Genomic DNA, 24,140 nt, shown 5'->3' with positions numbered 1-24,140 from the left:
CTTTACCACACTCGGGACAGCCAGCATCCCGCTACTCCATCATTGTTGCACGTCGACTACGGCCGGGGAAGCACATTTATGGCAAAAATGGTTCGAACGAACGGTAGGCCCTTGGCCGGGCTAGCCAGTAGAATGTGCCCGGTGTGCGCGTGTGTGTGTGTGTTTATGTGTGATGTAATAAACACATCATTGGCCGGGATGGGCCGTAGCGTAGCGTGTTACTTCAGTACGGCACACAGCGGCCGTACTGGAATGTGATCGTGATCGTTCTGGCTGCCGATGGAGCATATCACGTCCGGTCCGGTGAAACAACGGCACATGATGATGGTGATGATGATGCCGATGGTCGATAGCAGCTATTAGATGTCCCCATCCCGGTCGCTACTGGTCCCCAGCCAGAACCCGATCGTGAGTCGATTGCGACACACGGAACAGGCAACAAACATGGCTGGGCCAAGACAATGTTAGCGAGCGGACCACACGAAAGCCGAACGAAACGAAGCCAAACCTAACGCACCGTCCGACCTAACCGAGGACAGGTTGCGCACGCCGCAGTATATCTCTAGGCAACGAAACATTCGCCCGGTGACAGATCGCTCTCCATCAATAACCCGGAGCGGTGGCTCGGGGCCACGAATTATCGACGACGCTGTCGGAGCCGGAGCGTTGACATGGGGCGAACCTGTGCCTCTCTCCTCGGAATTTCAATGCTCCCCCACGAAAGCCCCCCCAAAACCGAAACCGAACGTCCTTGAGCGGTTCACCACTCGAGCCGAACCATAACTTCCGCGGCGATATCATCAGCGCCCGAGACCCGAGAGCTGGAAGGGGATGAACGAGACGCACAACAGCCAACCAGCCAATCGGACATTCGGATGGAGCATAAAATTTGCCGCTCGTTCGCCACTTGGCAGCGATCGACAATAAAACGAAAGACTTCAACCCTTTAAAGCGACGAACCCGGGTGATGGAATCCATGGCCCAAGCGCCAAAACGGTAGTGCCGCCGGCAGGATCGAGCAAGTGATTCACTTCCCTGTGCACTTATGCTGTGACGTAGGCCAGCACAGTTGACGGTAGCAACAGTTCGTCATAAACACACCGATATCTTATAGCAAAGCCTCCGCGTGGAGCCACCTCACGGGTAACAGGTTGGGCCTCGCTTCGTGGGCCCCTGGCGGACGGTGCCGTTACTATTCGGAGGCTCACACCGGCCGTCGGCCGGGAGGCTGCGGTGGCCCGTGGCAAGACCGGCAACCGGCAAACCGGTTGTGAGCCGCGTGTGATGATGTTTGCTCAGATTGGCTCCGCTAAACGGGAAGGCAAGCAGCAAGGTTGCTCAAGCACCAGCACCGGAGAACGACAAAACTGGACGCAATCGGCACGGCGAAGCGATAAGAGACCACGAGCCATCCCCCTCCACCCCACGCGACAGCGGAGCGCGGGGGTCACAGGGTTCGGCGGCGAACAAACCGCACCGCTTGAGTCCACCGGACCCAGGCCACAGGCTGAAGTCAAGGTCGCCAGGGAACGGAACGTCGACGGAGTGTTGAAATGTTTCAGTGTGTGTGGTGATCGTTGTGCGAATTTCACCGACGGATAATGTTGCCTGGGCCGGGCCGATGGTGGCCTCCCGGAACATAATGAGCAGAAGGAGAAAGAAAACGAAACTTCGCCGGTCGTCGGTTGAAACGTGGACGTGACTCATCGACGACATTTTCGCTCTCTTCGGTTTAAAGTTTCCCAAACATCGCGTCGCGTCATCCAGTGCCTCTCACTCATGATGGAGATTATTGGCAAGTTTTGGACAAAAGCAGCATTTTTAACGGTATTGGGGTAACGAACGCCAACGATAAAAGAAGCCTGAACCGGGTCTTTCAAGTGATGGAAAGTAGCTTGAATAAATGATAAAAGTAATCCAAATTTTTCAAAAATGTACATAAAAAATCCGCTCAATTAACTCGTTTCAAACTGCGCTTTATTGCTGTCCCATCTAATCTAAGACCTAAAGAGATTCATTTCTTTTCTTCTTCCACGCCGCGATCATTTCTCACGCACCACAAGATTAAGAACTCTAAGCCACGATCATCCAACCGGATCTCGCGATATGCAGAAGGGTACAGAAAGGGTTTTCCATTTTCGTAAAGAATAGAGAGAAAATCAAAACATGGATCTCAGCATTCCGACACGAATCGCTACCATAAGCCCGCGGTGGTTAAAGATGCTCAGGAATAATGACAAAGGAACTCGAGTAGCAGCAACAGCAAAGTGCACACCAAGAACAAAGCCCAGCAGAGGCGCGGAGAAGCTCTGGCGAAGAAGGGTGCGCTCGGCTTCTGATCCCTGATCCGAGGGCGGCGAAAACACCTGTGAACCTTTGGTGCCCTCTTGCCCGATCCTCTTCCCCACCGTGTGCGATAATCATTCCCAAGGTCGTAACTCATAATCAACCTCGGAGCCCTCGGTCGGTCCATTACGTCCATGGCGAGCTCGAAACATAAATCGAATCCCGAGCCCGGGTGAGGGACACGAACACGGAGCAAAACAAAATAAAGATGGTGATGAAAAAGGCGATCGAAGGCGCATAAGTGAAGAGCACAACACGCAGGAAACCGGCTCACGGCATGAGAATAAACCATTAAACCATGCGTGTGCCGGGCCGCCGCCGTGCATAGAAGCGAATTATCTGGTTCTGGAGCAAGGAGAGAGATGAAAGCGAGCGGACGAAGAAACCTCGATTTCGATTCCGAATCCCGGGTCCGTGGAAAGTGGCTTTCGCCGCCGCCCGGGACGCGGGCGATTGGGACGAAATTTCGATTCCCATCCGCGGATCCGATCTCCGGCCCGACGCCCGGCGGCCATCGCTACTCGTTAAATCATCCAGATTAAACGTTAATTAAGTCGCCCGTCGCCGGGCCGCCAGAACTCTGTGGAGTAGTTCGGCCCTGTTCCTCTGCTGAACACCGGCAGCACGCGGTCCGAGAAGTGAGAACACTGAATTATGACCCTCGTCTTCTTCTGGGTCTGAGTCTGGGTCTGGTAATGAAACATCGATGGTCGCGCCGAAAGCGAAAGCACCGGAGTGCGATGCACGGTAATTTGTCTTTTGGGTAATCGTTCTCTTCGGCCGATGGTACTTCAATTTCTTCTGGCCAGGAATGTGTAGCGTGAAAATGTTGGCCATCATTAAACAGGTTTCAGTGCACAGTGCAAGACCCATTGGCGGTGGCTCAATTCGTTACGATCGTTGAGATTTCGGACCGTAAATCACTGTGTACGTATTGTGCGGGCTTCAGTCAATTCAATTAGGGGTGAATATTTAAAATATCTCACAATCTAGCGCCGTAACAACTGACCGTTATTAATTGCTTGCCTACCAAAGCACTCGGCCAAAGGATCGTTCTTCATCCGTACTCCCAACGCCAACACTGGCGCATGCTACCTTGGTTTCCGCTTAGCATAAAACGGATAGGTTTCGGCGCTCTCGAGAACCACGCGCGGCGGCTCCACTTAAATCCCGGAAGCTGTAAATAAATGGCCACGTTGCAGCCGTTCTTGGCGTTCTTGGCTTCGCTTTCAACGACGATCGATGCTGAGTTGTGTGCGGAGCTCTAGAACCTAATGAAGCACACCGGAAATACCCGGGAATCCCGAATTTTGGGCTTACTTTCGCTTCAGGTCCATCGGAGTGCCGCTGGTGAAGGGCATTAATTTTAATCAGCTAAGTTGTTCCAAAACTAGCATCTCGCAGGAATTCGTAGCCCAGAAATAGAGAAGATGTTTGGAATAGAGAAGCTAGGTTCTGCGTAATAACGAACGAATTGGGAGATTTATGAACCGTTTCCGGCCACCCGAATGTTGCCATTTCGCTGGTGGCCAATCTTATTGATGCAATAAAGAGGCCCAAAAAGTGTTGCCATCGGTGTTAGTGTGCGTTAGACTATCGAGCTCGGCTGGATTGTAACTGGCAATGGTTGCTAGATCTTGTACACAAAACCAAATACTTCAGCTTCACAGCATTCGATCTAACTACCACAGAAAACTGGCCCACCAGGCGACACCAAATGACGGACGAACTGGCCGCTGGCTGACAGCGTCCTACAGAAGAGGTCCATAGCGGAGACAGCGAGCGGACAGCGTGAAAAGAAAATCAAATCGTCGTTGATCTCCCTCCCAGAACTGGCTGAGCCGGACGGAATCTTCTTCCTTCTTCGGCGTAGCCATTTGGACCGTGGAGCCTATGGTCGGGTCCTGTGGTCTCCGCTGTGCGCGTGTGTTTTTGGAGAACCACATCATGCCGGTCCCCGTGCGGTCGTCATGCTCTGGCCCGATCGCCCGATACAGATATTACCGGGGAACGTATGTTTGTACAGTCCGCTCACGCGACAGTGATTGCTCGCCGCCGACGTTCTCGGCCTGTTTTTGGGATGTTTTAGGGCAGCATGGTAAACGAAAAGCCCTCGAACCTAGCGTCCTCGCCGTCGAGAACAATGCAAGCGACGTCGTATGATTAGATCTTCGATGACAGTCAGGGGTCCCTCAGCATGACTGACTGGTCGGAGACGGGTCGTACGTTGGCCCGCGAGAAGATCGGTAATTGAATATTGAACAGTGAGCTGACACGAAACGGGCTTCGGTCTTTGGTCGGAATGCAGTGACGAACGCGCGCTCTAATGCTTACCTCTCTATCTGTATCTCGCCGTGTACCCGTGTTTTGGGTTAGTAATTCAAACCTCTACCACGGTTTCGAATGTCTTCTTCGCCACGCGTGCAGCAGTGATCGGAAGATCGCTCGAGATGAGGGGCATACCACATACCGCTGCGATTGTTGACATTATTTTCAAATGCGCTTAGCGCTCATTTCTGGCGGTATTTGGAGTGTCTACGCCCGGTCTACGGGGAGTTTGGGATGCGAAAGAGTTGCAATCGAACCTGCGAGCACTGTGGACGCCAAAAGCGGGACCACCTAACCTCGAACGGGAGATTGAAAGCAGCACTTGCGTCCGCCACTCGCGCCCCGGAGCTCGTGCGTGGTAGCATTCCGAAACCCATTTGGAAATCAAAACTCATTCACCCACCCAGCCGGCTGGTGCTGGTGGCCGCGCTACCCTTTTCTGAGATGGTTCTCAAGATGCGAGGCAACTTCTCGCTGCTGCTGTGCAGGTGGTGCCTCTGGCGAGAGGCAAGGCTCGAGGGTGCACACAAACCACTTGAGCGCGTGTACGCGGAGAAAGAAGAGCTGTGGAAAGAAATGGGTAAACAAGCGGAGCCACCCGGAGGCCGAGGCCAGACCCCAGAAGATGGTTCCACTCTGGCTCCGCGGCACGGTTGCGCTTCACCGGCGAAGGCTGCTGGCGTTAAGAACTCGCGTATGCGCAGACGCCAGCAGCGCGCGAGGGGCGGGCGAACACAGAAATACGGCGCCCGAAGGTCGAACGGAGTCAAGTGGCCATGGTGGTTGAAGATTGGCGTTTGGTGGCGGCGGGTAAAACAAAACTCGAACACCTCCTTTGCCTGGCTGGTGGCCGGTGGCGACGGTGATTTCTTCGGTAAACACGCTGCAAATTCTTCCACGGAGCGACCGCTCATAATTGGATGGCGTTCGTTCGAAGACCCACACCGCAACCCGCAGATTGGCACCTTGTTTTTATATCGCCAGAAGTACCGACTCGCCGGGACAACAGGCAGATTCGGGATCAGGTTCACGGTCGAAAGCAAGAATATGAAGGTTCCAATGCCAAATCAATGGCAAAATATCGAGTAAACGAATAAAAACGGTTGCTGCTCCTTGTCTTCTTTCTGATAAAGTTATCATTCTTATCACAACCTCCTTCAACCGATTAGTGCAATTAGTGTTAAAGAACACCCGAGCACGAGGATTACGAAACGGCGGCACAGAAAAGAGACAACGTTAATCTGCTTACAAAGTTGCAACCGAACACATGCATAGGAAATGAGCATCGCCGGTTGTCCTTGCGCCCGTTTTTCGGGGGACGTAACTTTCTCCCGAGCCTTCTTGGAAGGGCCACCGGATCAAACTTGGGGGACAAAAACCTCATCCACCGCGTTCGCGTTCTGGAGACTGTTTTGCTATGCTTTCGGTTAATCCTTCCGCCAAGGCCAGCCGGTCCCCGTCAAAGATCAAGAGCTCCGGGCGGCCAGAAACGGAAACGAAATGGACGAGAGCATAAAAAGTCCGCAATGCCCATTATGCTAAAAACCGAGCCCGAGTAGGCACTAAATTAGGTGACAGCGAAACAAGAAAGTGAAGATCCCAGATTCTCACATCTCCCGGGCGTAAAGGGTTTAGAAAAGGGATCCGCCCGGAACTGCGTGTGTACCGTAACGGAACCACCGAAATCGACCCATTTTGGGACGGGTGCAAAAACCCTCTCCCACTTCCAAGAAAACTGCGATACGGAAACAACTTTCTTATCGTAAAGCGGTACAAGATCGTTTCGGCCAGCCGTGACGCGGCGAGAGCACACGGCCCGGTTTGGCATTTGTCCAACCCGTTTCTCCGGTGGCCGACTGTCTGTCACACAAAACCCGAAATCGCAAGTCTCGCATCTTTCGGGTGTCGATCCGCGTCTTCGGGGGCGACACGCGCTCGTCCGTCGGTAGCATAAATTAAGCGGCAAGGCTTACGCAAAACAGGATCTCCACCGAGCAGCGTACCGTGCCGTGTTGATTTTTTTGTTTTACATCGTGCGCGGATCTTCTCACAACTTTCAAGCTCCGATCGCTCCTTCACCACGGTGGCCCCGGGGGGAAAATTTATGTTTTACAATACCGCGGTAAGTGTGGCCGGCTGGGGCATGATCTATGCTTGGCCCCATCATGGTCATGGCGGAATGTCTGGGATGATGAAGTGCATAGTTTTCACTTTTCAGCCAACGGTTCAGTCGGCCGGACGGTGACACGGGAAACGTGTTCCATTGCACGGTTTCACTCGCACGTGGGCCATTAACACGGAGATGTCCCGGCGCGACAGGTGCCGCGCGGGTTCGAAGCCATTAAACCTTTCCCCGGGAATCGCTGATGAGCCCCGGACGTTCCATGGCGTTTGTCAGTCTTATCAGCTTCAGCGTTAAAGTTTAATGTTATCCACATCACAATTAGACGAAGGCCATCGAAATGTGATGAAACTTTAACTTTTATGGACGGCGGCTTTGCGCAATCATGTGTGTGTCTTTCGATGTGTTTAGTGATTCTTTTTCAATGTGTTAAATGTACGATACGAAACTCCCCAAACATACTGCTCCTCAATTCTTCGCTTACGTTACGCTGATGGGTGAAAGAAATTGGCTCCGTTTGAATGGATTGGCCTGAACAAGGATGCCGCTCACTTCCTGTGCGGCGTAAGTTATCCTTTAACAACAACAGAACACAAAGCGAAAGAAAACGTTCAAACGAACTGTTGAAACCCCTCATTATCGCAACCGATCTTTCTCCCGCGCAGGTTTGCCCGGCTTCTCAGCCGGTGATTATGCGCCACAGCGCTTCGCACGGACCCCAAAAGACCAAACATGCAGCATATTTCCAAATAAAAGGGCTCGGCAGATTCGCAGCAGATCGCTGCACCGCTCCGCAACATCCACCGTCCCGTAAACCATTTGGTTGGCACATTTGGCCCGCCATCGTTCTGATCCTTTCCGTTCCGTTCGTGCGTCTCCTTCGGCTCCGAGCATCTGTGTCCGCTGTCCGCTCCAGAATCGGAAGAATCGGAAACCCCCGTGGCTCATCTTCTCGGCTCGGCCCGCGGTCGGTTCGCTTTCTTCTGCGCAGCTCCGGCCCGGCGTACGGATTTAAATTACATACCCCGGCAGCCGCCGCCCCAGTCCAGCCCCCGGCCCGGCCAGAGCCGCGACGTTTGATGTGCTTTCTCGCCTGCGCCCAGATGTTGGGCCGGCTCGTGCAAAATGTAGTTAATATCTCGTCGTTTTTACGTCGTCTCTCCGAACAGTGGTGTGCCACTTCCTGGCGGCCAATCCTCTCCTTGCAAATGCAAATGCACGCTGCACGGGTTGGGCTGTGTGAACCTTTTCGGCGTCGTCTTCCCGTTCGGCGAAACATGTGCGCGAAATGCAGAACGCAAAGGGACCACCACCATCGACGGAAGTGGAAATCCCAATCGTCCGGGGTCCATTTATCCGTGACGCTAGAGAAGTGGTGAGAAGTGGGACTGCGAAAGGACCTTACGGTTTAGGATCGGCCAGCATGCATGTGTTCGTCGGGTGTGTTGTCCTCGAACTGGGTGGAATGAGATGCCGATGCTCGGTGGGCCATCGATCTCTTATATATTACGTGGAAACATGTGTAAACATGTAAATTACGCATATGAAGGCATAAAAATGGCTTGGTTTGTAGATAGCCTCAATAAGACGAATAATTTTTACGGTGACGTTATTCGAGCTTCTAATAATGCTTATAAAAGGGCTCCCTCTGCTGGAAGAATGCCAATTTGCTCACTTTTCACATGCCACAACAACGATTTTCCATGGAGAAACATGAACCACGTGGTTGCGCTGGTTTCTGGCATCGATCAATCCGCACAATCACCGCACGGGAGAGCTCGCAAGGGAAAACGGGTCTCAGCCAGGGGGACCAGGGATGTTCGGGTGCCGTAGGGATGGAAAATCTGGATCGGAGAGGGAAGAAGCCGTCGAACCGGCATATGTGCGCCGGGTTGTAAGTTGTTTCTCCCCTCGGACCGTTGCATATTTAAATCATCAAACGCTGCCTTCCCGCGGACGGCGGTTGCGGTGCAGAGCAGGTGAGAGGCAGCCATTGGCTGGATGCACCAACAAAATTAGGGTCGGTTGCTATGGACCGGCCCCGGTTTCGGGTTCGTCGTCGGGGGTTGCGTCAGTTCCGAAGCCTAGTTAACCTTCGCCTATGCGCCGATTGCGTGCGTGCGTGCATTTCTACAGCGCAACGTGACGTGGCCGCAGCACGTTTTGGGGGACGGTTTCGGGAATCCCTACAACCGCGCGTCTGCCCTGGCCTTGGCAAGACCAAAGCAAGCATGTGTGTGCCGGTTGCGAAGTAAAAGTGAAACAAATGAACCACATCGTAATTACTGCTAACCCCTTTTACGGAACGGACGACTACCCCGTCCGGCACATACGTACACGTGCCACACACCGGTCGCCGGTAGCTATTAATAAGTTTAGCCGGGTTCGGAATCGTCAATCGTTCGATTTGAGTCTTGCGTATGGCGAGCCTCTTTGGTTGCCTAAAAAGCGTCGTGCTGATTTTGAATTTTCTTGAAAAGGTACTGGCCAGTGGGAAATTTGTGACATTTTTCACACAACCGAAAACCACATCGGCAACGGAATTATAGAGTCCGAACTCCCGCCAGAGAATTCTATTATCCAATGAAAAAATAAAACTGTCCAGGTAGCGTAGGGCAACAAACCTGCATCTTGGCATGAGTGGCACAAAAATAATCTCATGACCCAAACAGGGAACAACTGAGGACCATAAATTACGGAACGAAAACAAAAGTAAGAGTTCGACCAAATCCGACCATGGGTCTCCGGTTTCGTTCTGTACCTGTACCAGCCAGGATCTCGAGATTTCCAGCAAGACCAGTGATTAGGGAGGAGAGAAAATGGCATTCCTTCAAAGGCGAGTTTTCGGTCACCCTCAAATGGGACGATCGAAGGCTTGGGATCTGACGCGCGTGTTACGAGAAGGCACCACAGTGGTGCCTGCAGTGCGTCTTAAGTAGTGCCTTAATAATGTGCCAAATGAATCTTACCTTTTTCCACACATCCGATCCGTTCCGATCCGAAGCTTCCAATTCTACCGTTGGTTCGACAATGTAGCTGGCGTTTCTTGGTGCACTGTTTCACTGGCGAGGCGAGCAATTTGCGGAGAAACAATTTGCCAACACTTTGCCGGTCGGCCCGCGAGTGCACTAATGCATGTACGGTGGCAGCTTTCCACCTTTTTCCGGCTTTTCCACCACTCCAAAGGATAACACGTTTATTCTTCTTTTTTCCTCTTCGGGAGCCTTACACTTTGATGGGTTTTTTATGCTGGCGCCCAATTTTTATTGTCGGCCCTCCAATTTACGGCCTCTTTTGAAATACACCAAATGGGTAGCGAAAAAAATAACAAATAATAATCACACAAACACTGTTGCTGTGCACTTTTGAAACGATGCGCAAAATAACGGACCGATCGCGTTGCGTGTGGGTGCAATATTGACGTTCAATCGTTCGGGTGGCTCGCGCTCGCGAAGGATGATTTCCTCTTTTCTTCGGAACTTTTTCTTCGCGCCGCTTGTCTGATTTACGTCAATTTTCCTGCGGCCACTATTCCGGGGCCACACGAATTGCGGGCGCAAGGCTGCCAAACGAGTGGCGATCCATTACGGCGAAGATCGCGATCGTCCGGCTGTGAATATCGATCAATCACCGATGCTCACTGTTAATGTTTCACTTTTCCCTTTCGGCGATCGGTGGAAGGTGAAATCTAAAAACCGGCAATTTTGTGGGGTCCGTTGGAAAATCGTTTCCAAAACATTAGCGGACCATTTACACCGCCCACCGCCGGTGGAAAAATGCACCGCGCAAAAAAGGGGTGACACCGGACCGATCCGGATAGTGGCAGTGGCAATGAAATTTTGCACTGTGCACGATAATTGCACGGCACACACAGACGAAGAGGCCTTCAGCGATTTGGTGTTTTTCGTGTGAGGTAAGCGTGAGTTTTTCACTCGCTCGACCAGCGATCGTTGAACGATTTTACGAACACGTCGACGGAGCGGTAAACACGTAAACAAACACGTAAAATGCGACGGGAAATTATCTTTTGCCGGGAAAATTGGACGGGAAATCGCACTAGAACATCGAGAGTCTTATTGCCACTCTATTGGCTAAACCACTCTAGTTTTTAGCTTGGACGTTATTGTTATTATTGTAGCGAAACAACACCTTATGTAGCGAGCACCGTTTTAAACGCTACGAGCAGTTTTATATTCAAGCAGCTCCTTCCCATCAACCACCAGCGTTGATGTTAATCATCCGAATGTTCGAAATCAACTGAGCTCAACTCTATCGCAGCAACACTCTGCGACGGGCAATCTTTCTCTCTCCGGTTGCTGTTCTCTCATTGCTGCAGCAGAAATGAGAGAACATTTCATTTTATTTAGCTTCTCTCTGCACAATTATTATTGGTTTGTTCGGTTATTGGTTTCTTGTTTTAATATTGTCTGCAAGGCAGATATTTTGTCGTAGTTACCTGATATTTTGTCAAGCTTACCAACTGCCAAACAGCTTCACAGGTAATACACTTTCTGCAGATTTAAGGTACATTTTGAACTGCAACGGTTTTTGCTTATATGGTAACGGCTCAACCGGCAATCTATCAGTTTTTTTAAGTGATTGAAAGTGCTGGTGCTAGTTCAACTAGTTTAACAAGTTACAAGTTGTTAGATTCAGTGAAGTGCTGGCCTCACACAATCAATCATCAATCAACAATCATTTTGTGTTGGTTCAAAACAAATGTAACAACAAAAACAGTAACAAACACAATTCTTCAATCGTAATTCAGACAATAAGCGAAACAATTGAATAAACGAAACAAAAATAAAATAATTGAAATAAGAAAATAGAAATCTTGCAGTTTTATTAAATATCTTGCATATTTTTATCAAAATTTTCGATCCTTAATCAAAATCTAAAACGAAGATACACCGAAGAAACCCGAGAACGAAAAACCCGAAGTTACGATTTCCCTCTCCCGGAAAACGGTGAGCCGGAGAGTGAAAAAACGTAAACAAGTAAGTAAACTCCGCTCTCGAAGTCTCTCTTCGCGCGAAAAAGCAATTCTCACTTCTCACTTCGGTTGAACTCGCTTATTCTCACTTGCTCACTGTATCCACACTCCTTACTTTAAACATAAAATTCTATGCTGTTAGTCAATGCGTACTTATTAAACACAATTCAAATGATGGTTACTTAAAGGATGGACAGAGTATGAAAGCATGAGTTCCTCAAAATGTCTCACCGATCTACAACCGATCCAGACATTTTGTTTGTAAGTTGTAAATTTCTGTTCAACTCAGCGCCACTAAAATACGGGTAAAGGAATAAACAGATACAAAAAGCAATACGAAGGATAATCTCAATAAGTGGAAAGAAACGTGTCATAAAATATCTGCGCCCATCGGTTACCGGGTAATATTTGTTGGAGAAATACATCTTTCACACATTTTCCCACGCCTCGAACATCGATTGAATATTCTTTTTAGTTTTGGTCGGTCTGTACGAAATTTGCAATTCCTGAAAACGGTTTTTACCGGTACAGGGAAGATTTTGTAACCATTTTGGCGCTTTTGTTTTATTCGGCAGCACATAAAAGGGTCCAGCATAAGGAAAATAAAAATTATACGCATGGGCATATTTAACTTTTTCATGTCTTAATTAGCTGTGGCGGTCGTCTCAAGAGGATATGACCCGCGAGACGGAAGCATTGAAAGGCACCGGAAATGGAAGAACGTGCTCTATCGTGCGATGAAGGGTTATCCAGGTTTCTCACCAAAAGGGACGGTCTCGCGCACCAGAGCACCAGATGAAATGATGCGAAAAATAATGCTGCAGCATATTGTATGTGCACGCCTTAAATAAAAAAAAGAACGCAGTGCAAAGTGCACAAAGTGAGTCCAGAGAGCAAGTGCATCCCATATAGAAGGGTACGGAAAAATAATTGGATGTATATTTTCATACCCACGCCGAACACACAAACCTACCCGCTGGCGCTTCATCAAGGATTGATTTTTCTGTGCTTTTTCTGGAATAGAAGAAGGATGGTAAGAAATGGTTACGTAAAAGATGCAGTACAATTGCCCCGTCACCAACGCGGCAGGGAATATGTTTGTGCTTTGGAATTTGATTTGTTTATTTGACTGATTAGCGACCTCCCGCAAGACCTTCAGACGCTCTTTATTCCGGGAATAGTCACCTTCTGTTGGTTGGGAATGTGTTCACGGTGTTGCTGAAAGAATGCAGATGTCGACAATATGCGTCCATAGGGTATCCGAACGAAAGGAGACGAATGGAAGAGGTTGCAACGAAAGTCAAGGGCGAGTCCTTTTCTGGGCTGTGGGCTTCACGTAACGTAAATATTGGACCAAATTTGTAAACAAGTTAACCGACTTATCGGGTGAATTAGGTTACCGAGAGTAAGTACGATCAACAAAACAATGTAAACGACTAAAGAGGTAAGTTTATGTTTCGACACAAGTTTTCATATTCATTTGGTAACAAAAGTGATCTAAGTTGTTTCCTTGCCAATTGACTCCGAGCGGTCAGTTTGAATCGTCTCACAACGCTTGGTTGACCTGTCTTACCCCTCGAGTAGGTGGCGCTGCGCACAAACTCACCACGCTCAACTCACCACTGACAGACAGACTCACCATTGACAGCTTCGCTAAATTCCACTGCAGCCATGAAATAAAAAAGTCCCAACAGGCGAACAGGTTCTTTTCGAGATGTTTTCCTGCCGAGATGAAACCGACGTGACGGAGTGATTCGAGTGCGGAGGAGTTCTTGTTTTGTGTCCAGTGTTTGTTGTGTGGCAAGTGTTTTATTTTCGTGTTTCGCTAAGTGTCCTGTCTTCCGGTCGTCCTGGTTTTGTGGAGTATTTACGGCAAAACACGCAATCGCGATTGAATGTTTGTAGCTTCTGGCCGTTGCGAGTGTGCGTCGATTGTCGCCGATCCCGATCCTTATCCACGATCCGATCCGTGCGCAATCATTGCATTGGCATTTCCGCGTTCCGTGCTTGCTTGAAAGGAGCGACACGTGCACGTGCCGTGTGTGTGTTTGTTTGTGTGCCTGTGGGCCTGTGCGGAAGAAGTGAATGTTCTGATGACGCTGGCCGTCGATCCACGGCACGAAGCCTCCCAGAAAGGGCAACACGCATTGTGTGGGAGGGTCGAAAAGTGATCCACGGCTCCACCGTCAGCAAGTGGTGACCGTGAACCGGCTGCGAGCCGCTGGATTCTTCCAGCGATCCGGAACACCGCCGGGACCCTAAAACGCTTGCTGCTCACGTAGCAAGATTTCCAGATTCCCGTTAGAAATCGCCACATCTCAATCCGCCGCAGCGGCGACATTTGAGTCCCCGTTCAGCTTGGATCGGACCGAGTGCGCTGGCAGAAGGGGCAGAGGAGGCGCAAGGAGAGCGACGAGGAAGAGAAGGTAAATGTCACGCCAGGCCGGCAGAGAGAACGGGTGGGGATGCGCACACCGAAAGGTGATCGCCGAGCGCGATCGTAAGGGCTACTGAAATGATACACTTTTTCTCCCTTCACTCCGAGACGCGCCGCTGCGTACTCTGAAGCTGATCGATCGTTGTCGTGATCGCGCCGGTTGAATGTCAACCCAGCAGCATCAGGAGAGGCCCTCTTAGAATGTGCCAGGCGTTAATTCTTCCACCAACCCGTCGATTCCAACGATTCGCCAGTGTTAATCTCGCAACGTCAGCGCGAGATGATCACCTTTTGCGGTGTCACTTTTGACGCTGCTCACGTTCCACAAAATTAGCCGATCGTGCGTCGTACGATCGGCAGGTTTTTGGGGTTTTGTCTTTGGCAGCACCGTCATAAATCACCGCCCGTTTCGTGCCTCCATTCGGTCGCCGCCGTCGAGTTGTTTCTTTTTGTTTTATTTAGACTCGCACGGGGCTGCCGCCCTGCCGCGGCTAGCAGCCCCGCGGTCTCCTAATCCCACCGCCACGAACGCAATCCGCGCGCTGATGATATTTATAAAAGCGAACGGGACGAAGACGCTGCGAAATGTAAATATAGCCCCCTTTTAAATGTGCGATCGTCGGCAAGTTGCTTGTCTCTCTTTCTCTGTTGTCACTGCTGCTGCTGCTGATGATGTTGACGATGAGGCTCCTCGGAGTCGGCGACCCGTTTTGTTGTTATCCGCTTAGAGCACGGTTAGAGTTTGTTGTTTTTTCCCCACATGACCTTTTCCAATTGGCACAGATTACTGTCCACCGCGGATGCTGGGGCATCGCCGCGGTGAAGCACCGTACAAGTCTGTCGGTGTGTGTGTGTGTGTGGCCTTGCCGCCATTTAACTCCTGCTGATCCTCGTGCACAGTGAATACTAATAGGCCTCGAACCAACATTCATCGTGCCGCAGCCATTGTCTGCCGATCGTGAGCTTTATTTTGATCATTTCCTGGTATCCTGAGGGGGGATATTTTTGGCGGTGGCCAGTTGTTTGGGACCAAACAAACACACACACAAACCGCGCGGTGGAGGTGAATGTCACGCGGGAAAAGACAATCGCCAGTTCGAATGTCGCCGCGGACGGGTTTTTCGCAGTCCGTCTGGCAAGCGAAAGATGAAGGGGCAAAAAATTAACCAAAATCGGAAGGAGAATGTGACGCGCAGCCTCCGGGCCGGGCGCACCGTTCGAAAGTTCGATGTAGAGCATCGCCTTCGATTGTTTTTACAGTGTGTCTCCTGTTTTGTTACACTCCTGGCGGTTTTGTGATGCCCCTCCGAAGATCGTTTGAAAGGAGGCGCCTAAAATGAGACGATTGATACGATGTCTTTGTAAATTCATGCAAGAAGTACTTGACCTATAATTTCCCTTTAATAAAGGTGCTATTTCTGGAGTGCTAATTTATATCAATTTGGGGCATAAAAAAAGAAACGACGATCACCGAAGCGTGATCGTGAAATATGTAAATACCTGCTAAGCGATTCCAATACGAAATTGGTATTGTTAATCGACGCCGGTCCTCGAAAGATTAGAAAGAAATCCGACACTCACTGTTAGCTCACGTTTACCGTCGGTGGCGCCCTTTTCGCTATCTCACTCTCCAGAGAGAGAGGGATCGAGTGAGGGTCGTCTTTCACTCGCGGCCAGAAGTGCCAAGTGGACCTAAAACTAGATCGCCGAGAAAAAGTGACTTCGTAGGCAGTTTTTGTTGTTGTGGTTCCTCTTGTTCCCTGGTTTGCTCCGCCGCCGGATGAGCCGGTTCTTCGCGGTTGAAGGGTCTCTCGGGGTGCGGAGGGGCTACTGCGTCACCGTTTGCCGCTCGTTCGCGAGGCACCTTCGTGAGGCAGGCGAGTTTGATGCGTAGAGCCGAGCCCGATGTAACGGTGACTACGGCCCGGGGACGACGAGATGGGCGATGGTCAGTAGCGCGTGTGTAAAGTTCAATGAAATCTATCAAAACGCCCTAGACCTCCCAGCCCACCGGCCAGCATTGGTTCGCGCCCAACTGTTGTTGTTCCCCCATCCGGCCCGCCCGGCCCCCGTCTAGCCATCTGTGGCCGTTGGTGCGTAGTAATGTGTTAAGATCGGTCGATGGCCGGTGTAAAGAGAGCGCAACAAACATCGTACCCTCGACGGGATCGGGACGTGTGTGTGCGTGCGTGCACTATGAGAGAACGTGGCATGACCACCACCATTGGTTCGGCGCAGGTTGACCACAAGAAAATGTGTGGCTTTCTTTTGAATTTTCCGATTTCAGGTGTTTCGTTTTCGAGTAGTTTGAAATACTGATTCATTTTCCAACTTCCTCGATGCTGTTTCCGTTCTCTCGTGGACACCGGAGCCTAACGACTGAAGGGTCATTACAGAAGGCACGGCCGGTTTGTGGTCACGTAGCAGCTTTACGGAAAGAGCATAACCATTTCCGGACGTTTTCAGGCATTTCTATTTGTCTTTTCAGTGGAAAAAGTGTCGGCCGTCGGCAGGTCGCCTAATTGAATCCAAGATTTTATCGATCGGAGTAGGATCGGTTGAAAGATATTTTTTGATTGAAATACTATTGCTGCTGCTTACCCAAGCTGACCGATTCCCCTCTAATCTTCCAACCTCCGCGGCCCGGAAGCAGAAAGTCCACTTGCCGTGGATCGTCATCGTCAGCAGGCGAACGCGAGAGCCGCGTCGTGTGACGACGTAGCGGAACCGCACGCTGGGCGAAACGGAGAAGCCAAAGAACGAATAACCGTATCATGTCGATTAAGTACACAACAATAATACTCACTCGCGCTTCGATGTTGCGCCTGCCTCGCGCACATTCGCAGAGCGCGGTTTTACGCGAACGCCCCGGGTTCGAGGGGTGGGGGGGCGCGGTGAAGAGAATCGAGAGAAAGGTGTACCCGAGATTGCATCCACTCGGCGGTGCACTGTGGGTCAGGTTTCTACCCAGTGGTGACTACAAAATGCCACGCGAACCTTTAATTGAACTCGAGTAGGGCTTGCGGAATGATCTCCTCGGTTGAATATGCCTTTGAAGGACTAATTTCATATGAATTAGTTACGATCGCTTAGAGAAGTGACATTCATGTGGTGCACAACTGTTGACTCCTACTTCCAAACGATCGCACTGGCCAAGAGATGATCAAAATTGAAGCACACTTTCTGTATGATTTTTTTCACTGTCGAAAGAACCGGCCGGTGCCCATAGTGCCCGCCATCGCGGCACAGGTGGCAGTAACCTTCCAGTGACGGGAGATGAAGCCCCACGATCCGAAAAAGGAGAGTGTAAACGAATGTGGAGCGTAGCGCGTGGAAAGAGAGCGAGAACGAGCGCCACCTTTGGCGGGGGGAGGCCACAGGCGCCGGAGGATCGGAAGGGGCCGCCACACTCTGCGGGCCGCGCGTCGTGTGGTGCATCACAACAGTAGCCGTGAAAGGCAGGCACGGAAGGCCAACAACCACAGACCGCGGCGAGCGGATCGAGAGCGGCCTCTGGGGTGCGAGCGAGCGAACGCGAAGAATCAAACGCGCGGAACGCGCACCAAGAGCTTTGACCTCTGTAGTGGTAAAGAATCCGCTGGAAAGTAGAACCATCCGAGCGCCCGATCGCCACTGACGGCGATGATGATGATGATGATGATGATGATGTAACTGAGACGCTGCTGTTTTGAAGGTGCCCAGCAGCAGCTCACAGCTATCGATGGCCAATCTCTCTTTCCTGTTCTCTCTCACTCTCTGTGTCTTATTTTCCCCTTTCGGCCCTCCCGGGGTCCGGTGTACCGTTTTCCCGGGTACGCGGCGGTGGCATTCCGTGAGCCAGTACAGGTGAATGTTGTTGCTTGAAGCGCGCAGTGGTGACGTTGGTGCAATATTTTCCATCCTTCCGCGATGACGGTGATCTTCTAGCACTCGGCCGGGGTACTGGGGTGCCAGAGGATGTGCCAGGGCATGTGCCAGGAACTAAACACTTTTCTCTCGCTTTCTTCGGTCCTGTGCAGATTATGAAGCTAGAGGCCAACATCCACCTGCAGCAGCAGCAGCAGCAACAGCTCGGATCATCGGCGGTTCAACATCTCCTGGATGAGAAGCCGCAGACGTCGGTGACAGTCGGTAGCGTCCTACAGCATTTCACGCAGGTCAACAGCATGAGCATCGAGCTGTGCCTGGTGTGTGGCGATCGCGCCTCCGGGCGCCATTACGGTGCGATCAGCTGCGAGGGCTGCAAGGGCTTTTTCAAGCGCTCGATCCGGAAACAGCTCGGCTATCAGTGCCGGGGGTCGATGAACTGCGAGGTGACGAAGCACCACCGGAACCGCTGCCAGTACTGCCGGCTGCAGAAGTGCCTGGCGTGCGGTATGCGCAGTGACTGTAAGTAGTAACCCAATGTTCCCGCCAGCTGCTGCTCTCCCTTCCGCCACGGTCCCGTGGTGGGAAGGAAGAAAGCCCTTTTGAAGAAGGATCCTCTCGCTTAGCAGCAACCCCTCGCTGTGGTCTCGTTGCAGCCGTCCAGCATGAGCGCAAACCGATCGTCGACAAGAAGGATGGCCAGTCGGGCCCGAACCCGAACAGCAAGTATAACCCGCACCGGAACAAAGAGTATCACCACCACCAGCATCACGGCGAACAGAAAGCATCATCGGCAACGGCGGCTGGTTCCGTGTCGATGGCAGCGGCAGCGGCGGCCGCAGCGGCCGCACCTTCCTTCCTCTCCTATCTGCCCGGGTTCAGTTTGGCCGACTTTACGGCCAGCCTGAGCAAACAGGCCGGTGGTAACAACAAATCACCCTCGTTGGGGCGTGAACCACAGCCACCGTCGCAGCAGCACGGTACGCAACAGCAGCAACAAGGCGGCCAATTCGGTGCCGGCCATCAGCTGTCCGCGCTTGGTTCAGCAGTCGGCACCGGACTGAGCAATCCGTTCGGCAGTTTGCAATCACTCAAGACGGAAGTTGGCGCAGAACGGCAGCAGCAGCAGCAGCAGCAACAGCAGGATCTTTCAACGAGTGCGGCCGATTCGATTGCGGCCCTTATCGGACTGAACACGTCGGCGGCGGCGGCTGCTGCTGCAGCGGCCGCCATCTCCGGCCATGTCGGGACGATGTCTGGGGCGGGTTCCGGCCCGTCTGCGCTTCTCGATTCCGTCCACGCGGCGGATGGTTGTGGTGCTGGTGGTGGTGGTGGTGGTGGGCTTGCGATGCGCAATCTTTCCGCCAGTACCACCACCTCCTCCGGTGTATCATCGGGTGGTGGTGGTGGTGGCGGCGGTGTGTCTGCCGGTCCCTTCTCAGCACACGCCATGGATACCAGTGACGCAAGTTCCGTCGACAAAACGCTTATCTGCAGCTCCCTCGAGTTCATCCAGAGCCTGGAGCAGGAACTGAACAGCAACCTCAACAACAACTACGGCATCAAATCGGAACTCAGTAATGGACGCGGTGACGACGATGACTGCCACGGCGGTGGTTTTGACTTTGGTGATGGTGGCCTCGGCGGCGGCCTAGTGCTGACCGAAAACTGTGTCCCTTTCGACATCCAGGTCCCGAACGTGCTGCCCAACTATCTGGGGGTGCACTACGTGTGCGAAACGGGTTCGCGGGTGCTTTTCGCGACCGTACATTGGATGAAGAAGAACCATCTGTTCCAGTTGCTCAGGTAAATGGAGGACAATATGATGATGCTATCAGTTAGCGTATTTGAGACCCACTATACCGTGTTGTTTATTCCAGTGAAAGCTTCCAGGGAGAGCTGGTTCGTCAGGTGTGGCCAGAGCTGTTTATGATCGGGCTAGCGCAGAGCAGTGGTCAGCTGTCGTTCAACACGATCATGCTGGCGCTCATCCAGTACATGAAAACCGTTATCCTGAACAAAAAGTACACCGGTGAAGTGGTCAGCTACCTGATGAAGTACATCCTGCTGGTGCAGGAGTTTGTGAACGATCTGCAGAAGCTCAACCTTACCGATCAGGAGTACGCCTATCTTCGGTTGTTGTCCATTTTCAACCCCGGTTAGTTTTGAAACGCAAAGGAGCTGGCAAGCATGATTCGTAACTTGAGACTAATGAGCGGTCTTCGTATACTCGACAGATAACATCCTGCAGGATAATGGGAAGAATCAGCATCTGCTAAAAATCCAGGAAATGATACTGGGATCGTTCCGCGAGTACTACCGTGGCAAACACTCGCGGCTTGTGAGTAGCGAAAGTGAGGAAAATCTGCGAGCCACGGCCAGCGGTGCAGACGACGAGGACGACGACGACGAGTACTACAGCGAGCGCAGCCAACAGCGGCAGCAGCAGCGTAACCTGCGCCAAGCCCAGCACGAGCAGCGACTGATGAAGCTCTTGCTCAAGCTTCCCACACTTCGGGCACTCAACTCGAAGCGCGACCTGGAGGATCTGTTTTTCAGTAATCTGATCGGTCAAGTCCAGATCGACAGCGTCCTGACGTATGTGCTGCAGACCAATGATGGTGCGGTATCGTTTGCTCATTTGGTCCAGAAACAGTTGCACAATCCCTCCAACAACAACAACAACGGTTCCATTCCATCGGCAATGGACAGTGACGAGTGAAAACCAGTGATGAATGAGGGGAACAGATAGTAGATGTCACTGTCGTTCCATAATCCGTCCGTTTCGAGCAGCGTGAGAACGATTTCTAGGAAAATGATGAACAGGTTTAAGCAAGAAACTTTAAAAATAACCACCGACAGTGCATTACCATAGGCCCATTCGATGGGCCTATTGGTCAAACAAACCTTAATGAGCTTGAAGATAAAACAGTACCAATAGTGGCTCTCGGTAAGAGATGGCCGTTTCTTGTTGATTTCGGCTTCGGTTTGTAAGGTTTTGCAAACGCACAAAGTATGTTGGAACAGTGCAATCCCTGAAAATTTTCGAAAATTTTATTTTTTACGTTTAAGACCACTTTATCCAGGCCCGCATTACAAAGACTTCATTCAGAGATCAGTACCTTTTTACGTCATGGGACACCACAATACAACGACTGGTGCGAGTGAGTGAAGATCGCTTTTGCGGTAAGCTTCCGCGTTCAGAAATTTCGAGATCGCGTCGTGGTCGCAGTTCTCCAACCCAGTGGGGCGATAGACGAGTAGATGGTTAGTATTTAGCTGGTTGAAGAACCTACAAGGTAGAGCTTTTGTACTTGAACAAGAAAAGAAAAAAGAATTAGTGGAGAAAAGTAACACAAATGAACCACCTATTAATACTATCGATTAAGCAAAACGAGAAGCCTTTGGAAACAAGAGAAAAATCGTACCTGACGAAGGTATTAGTTGTTTAGAAAACGACTTATTTCTTAGTGTATAACGAATGCGGCGCAGCAGATTGTGTACATTGTAAGGGCTCCCAAACCCACTCCGACTGAGAGGGGGTAGAGCGAAAGTGAACCAAACGGGCGTGCGTTGCTGAAGGAGAATCGGACGCAAAACTGGGCAATATTTAGATGTTAAGTGAAGCATTATTCGAGTTTATCCGTCCCACGAGATTACCACAACACGCAACACGGTACACAAGCCACCGGTGGCCAATCGGGCCTTAGGAAAAGACAGATAAACTCAGCGTTTATTACACCTCCACCCGAGACAGCAAATGGTAGCAAACAAGTATTTCAATTGTATTTCACACACACGCTAGGGGCCTGTTGGCGTGTCTAATAATGGCGATGCAGTAAATTGGTAGCATAAATTAGTATACAAACAAAAAGCGAGTATGTGTGTGTGTAACCAAACAATAGGGACCTTAGGCTAGGACTTCTTACACGACTTGCAGGGCTTCCGGTGGAAAACGAACCAAGTGGCAAATAAATTTCATCATACTCAGATTTCATACAGTACCTATGCACACATACAGTAAACGAAGAAGAATTTGTTTATTATTTCTCGACTCTGCTGACATCCGAAGTCACGTTTATTCTTCATATTATTTAAAAAGCTTCGCCAAAAAAATTTTTTTTTTTACCTAGTTAGTGAAAACAAGAGAAGCTTTGTTGGAAAGGTGCATTTTGCTAAGTTGGTGAACCTGCATCTGAGGTTCGCCTAACCGGCACGCAGAAATCTCAAACCACCCTTTCGTCCGTGGGTCTAGGTTTCGTCCGTTTCCTGTTGCTCGTAGATCTGTATGTACGCTTCGGTGAGCGTGATCATCTGCGGCAGAATGTTGGTGACGTGCAAGTCCTGCATTTCGTACCACTGGTTCGTGCTCTTCTGCAGGATGTGACAACGGTACGTGCCGGAGTTTGGTTCGCCGTCGTGCACGATGTTCGCCACCAGGTTGTACTTGGTGTACCGGTGTGCTTTCTTGTTGTCCTCCGTCAAGATATCCCCTAAATCAACATTTCTGGAAACGGAAAGAACATAAAAGTGTTAACGCAGTTCTTTGGGGCATTTCCCGGCAGCTCGTAACATACTTGACGGGAAAGTTGACGATGGTGGGATTCTTCTCGAGGAAAAAGGTGTTCTTCGTGAACCGCTTGATGTACAGGATGACGTACTTCGGGAGGCGCGTGATTTCGAATCGCTTGAGAAAATTTTCCTTATACGTCTTGTACTCCTTCTCCGAGATGGAGTTAAACTTGGCCAGCAGCTGGTAGAGGTTCACCTGCGGGATGATGTTTTCGCGCAGCTCGTCAATAAACAGCGGCGTAGCGGGCAGATCGCACGTCAAGTAGAGGAAGGTGGACGTTTCAACCTTCTCCTGGTACTCGTCCGTCGCCAGCAGGAGCTGCTTCTGCACATCGTCCAGCTCGGTCGGAGGCAGTTTGCGGGTGTAGATCTTCATCTCACCGAGAAAGCTCCGATTGATGACCGACGAGTCGGGCTGCCGGGTACCACGCAGCTGCTTGTGCAGACTGTGCAGAAACCAGGAGAGAAACTCGATCGGATCACCCTGCTTGGTGATCTGGAACTGCTTGCTGCTCCACAGCACGACCGCCTGCAGCATTTCGTGCGGCGAAACGTGCGCCTTAAAGTTGCGCGGGTTCCACAGCTTGCGCAGCAGCTCACCGAAGCGCTGGACCAACGTGAATGCCGTGTCACCGGGTGGTCGCTTAATGTTGGCGTAGTTTTTCTCCATCAGGAAAAAGTCCCGGATCGGCTTGACGTGTGACAGGGCTTGCAGGATCACGTTGCAGTAATCGTTCGCCTTGATGTTGTTCAGCCCGACCACGCCCGGGTTGTAGAACGTACCATCGACCGTGCGCGACTGCTTTACGTCCTCGTTGTCCAGGTGGCGTATGTCGCGCACGGCAAACACCGGATCGAGCACGTACTTGATGTCGTCGAGCGACGAATCGATGATCTCGTAGTTGTCCGGCAGACAGTAGAACTTCAGCGTGGACAGGTTCAGGAACACGTGGTGCGACTCGGCCACGGAATGGGTGTACGCGTGGGTGTTGGTTCCCCGGCCCTGAAAGTACTTTCCGCAAACCAGACACGCGTACACATTGATCCGCGTCAGCGACACCGAGCACAGCTTCTCGAAGTCAAAGTCCAACAGATGCCGGTTGATTGTGTCCAAATAGGGGCACAGTTTCGACTGATCCGTGACGGTCGGTTTACGTTTGACGATCTGCTTGTCATCGACACCTTCCTCCTCCTCTATGCAGTCCTCTAGCTTCGGTTTCTTTACCGGTGGAGCCGCGTTTCGCTCATCTGTTGGGACCGCGACGGTAAACAAAGGTTCGAAGGTTAGTTTAGCGTGTCGATCACACCAAGCGCCGGTTTTGTTCGTATACGTACCTGGCTTTGCTTTACCTTTGCTCACGGGTGCCATAGTGAGTTGCTGTGCGTTAATAACGTTAAATTTTAAGAATAAAATATTAGAAAACTAAACAAAGTCCTGTAAATCTCGCTTTCCGCGGAATGGTGGCTGTCACAAC

General features: G+C 51.1%; 2 protein-coding genes across 2 annotated transcripts; one reads left to right on the top strand and one right to left on the bottom strand.

Moving 5' to 3' along the window:
* The first annotated feature begins 13,851 nt into the window (after positions 1-13,851).
* LOC128275702 (orphan steroid hormone receptor 2-like) lies at positions 13,852-21,238 on the top strand. Its single transcript, XM_053014291.1, has 5 exons — positions 13,852-14,215; positions 18,246-18,615; positions 18,750-19,899; positions 19,974-20,251; positions 20,331-21,238. The coding sequence occupies exons 2-5, from the start codon at positions 18,249-18,251 to the stop codon at positions 20,813-20,815; spliced, it is 2,280 nt and encodes a 759-aa protein (XP_052870251.1). The 5' UTR covers positions 13,852-14,215; positions 18,246-18,248; the 3' UTR covers positions 20,816-21,238.
* A 1,106-nt stretch (positions 21,239-22,344) lies between these two features.
* LOC128273016 (U4/U6.U5 tri-snRNP-associated protein 2) lies at positions 22,345-24,132 on the bottom strand. Its single transcript, XM_053010919.1, has 3 exons — positions 24,001-24,132; positions 22,671-23,913; positions 22,345-22,600 (listed from the first exon to the last, which is right to left on the bottom strand). The coding sequence occupies exons 1-3, from the start codon at positions 24,032-24,034 to the stop codon at positions 22,345-22,347; spliced, it is 1,533 nt and encodes a 510-aa protein (XP_052866879.1). The 5' UTR covers positions 24,035-24,132.
* Positions 24,133-24,140: the final 8 nt, after the last annotated feature.

Source organism: Anopheles cruzii, chromosome 3 (genome assembly GCF_943734635.1).
Source record: "Anopheles cruzii chromosome 3, idAnoCruzAS_RS32_06, whole genome shotgun sequence".
NCBI classification, from domain to species: domain Eukaryota; kingdom Metazoa; phylum Arthropoda; class Insecta; order Diptera; family Culicidae; genus Anopheles; species Anopheles cruzii.
This window is presented reverse-complemented; position numbering and strand designations above follow the sequence as displayed.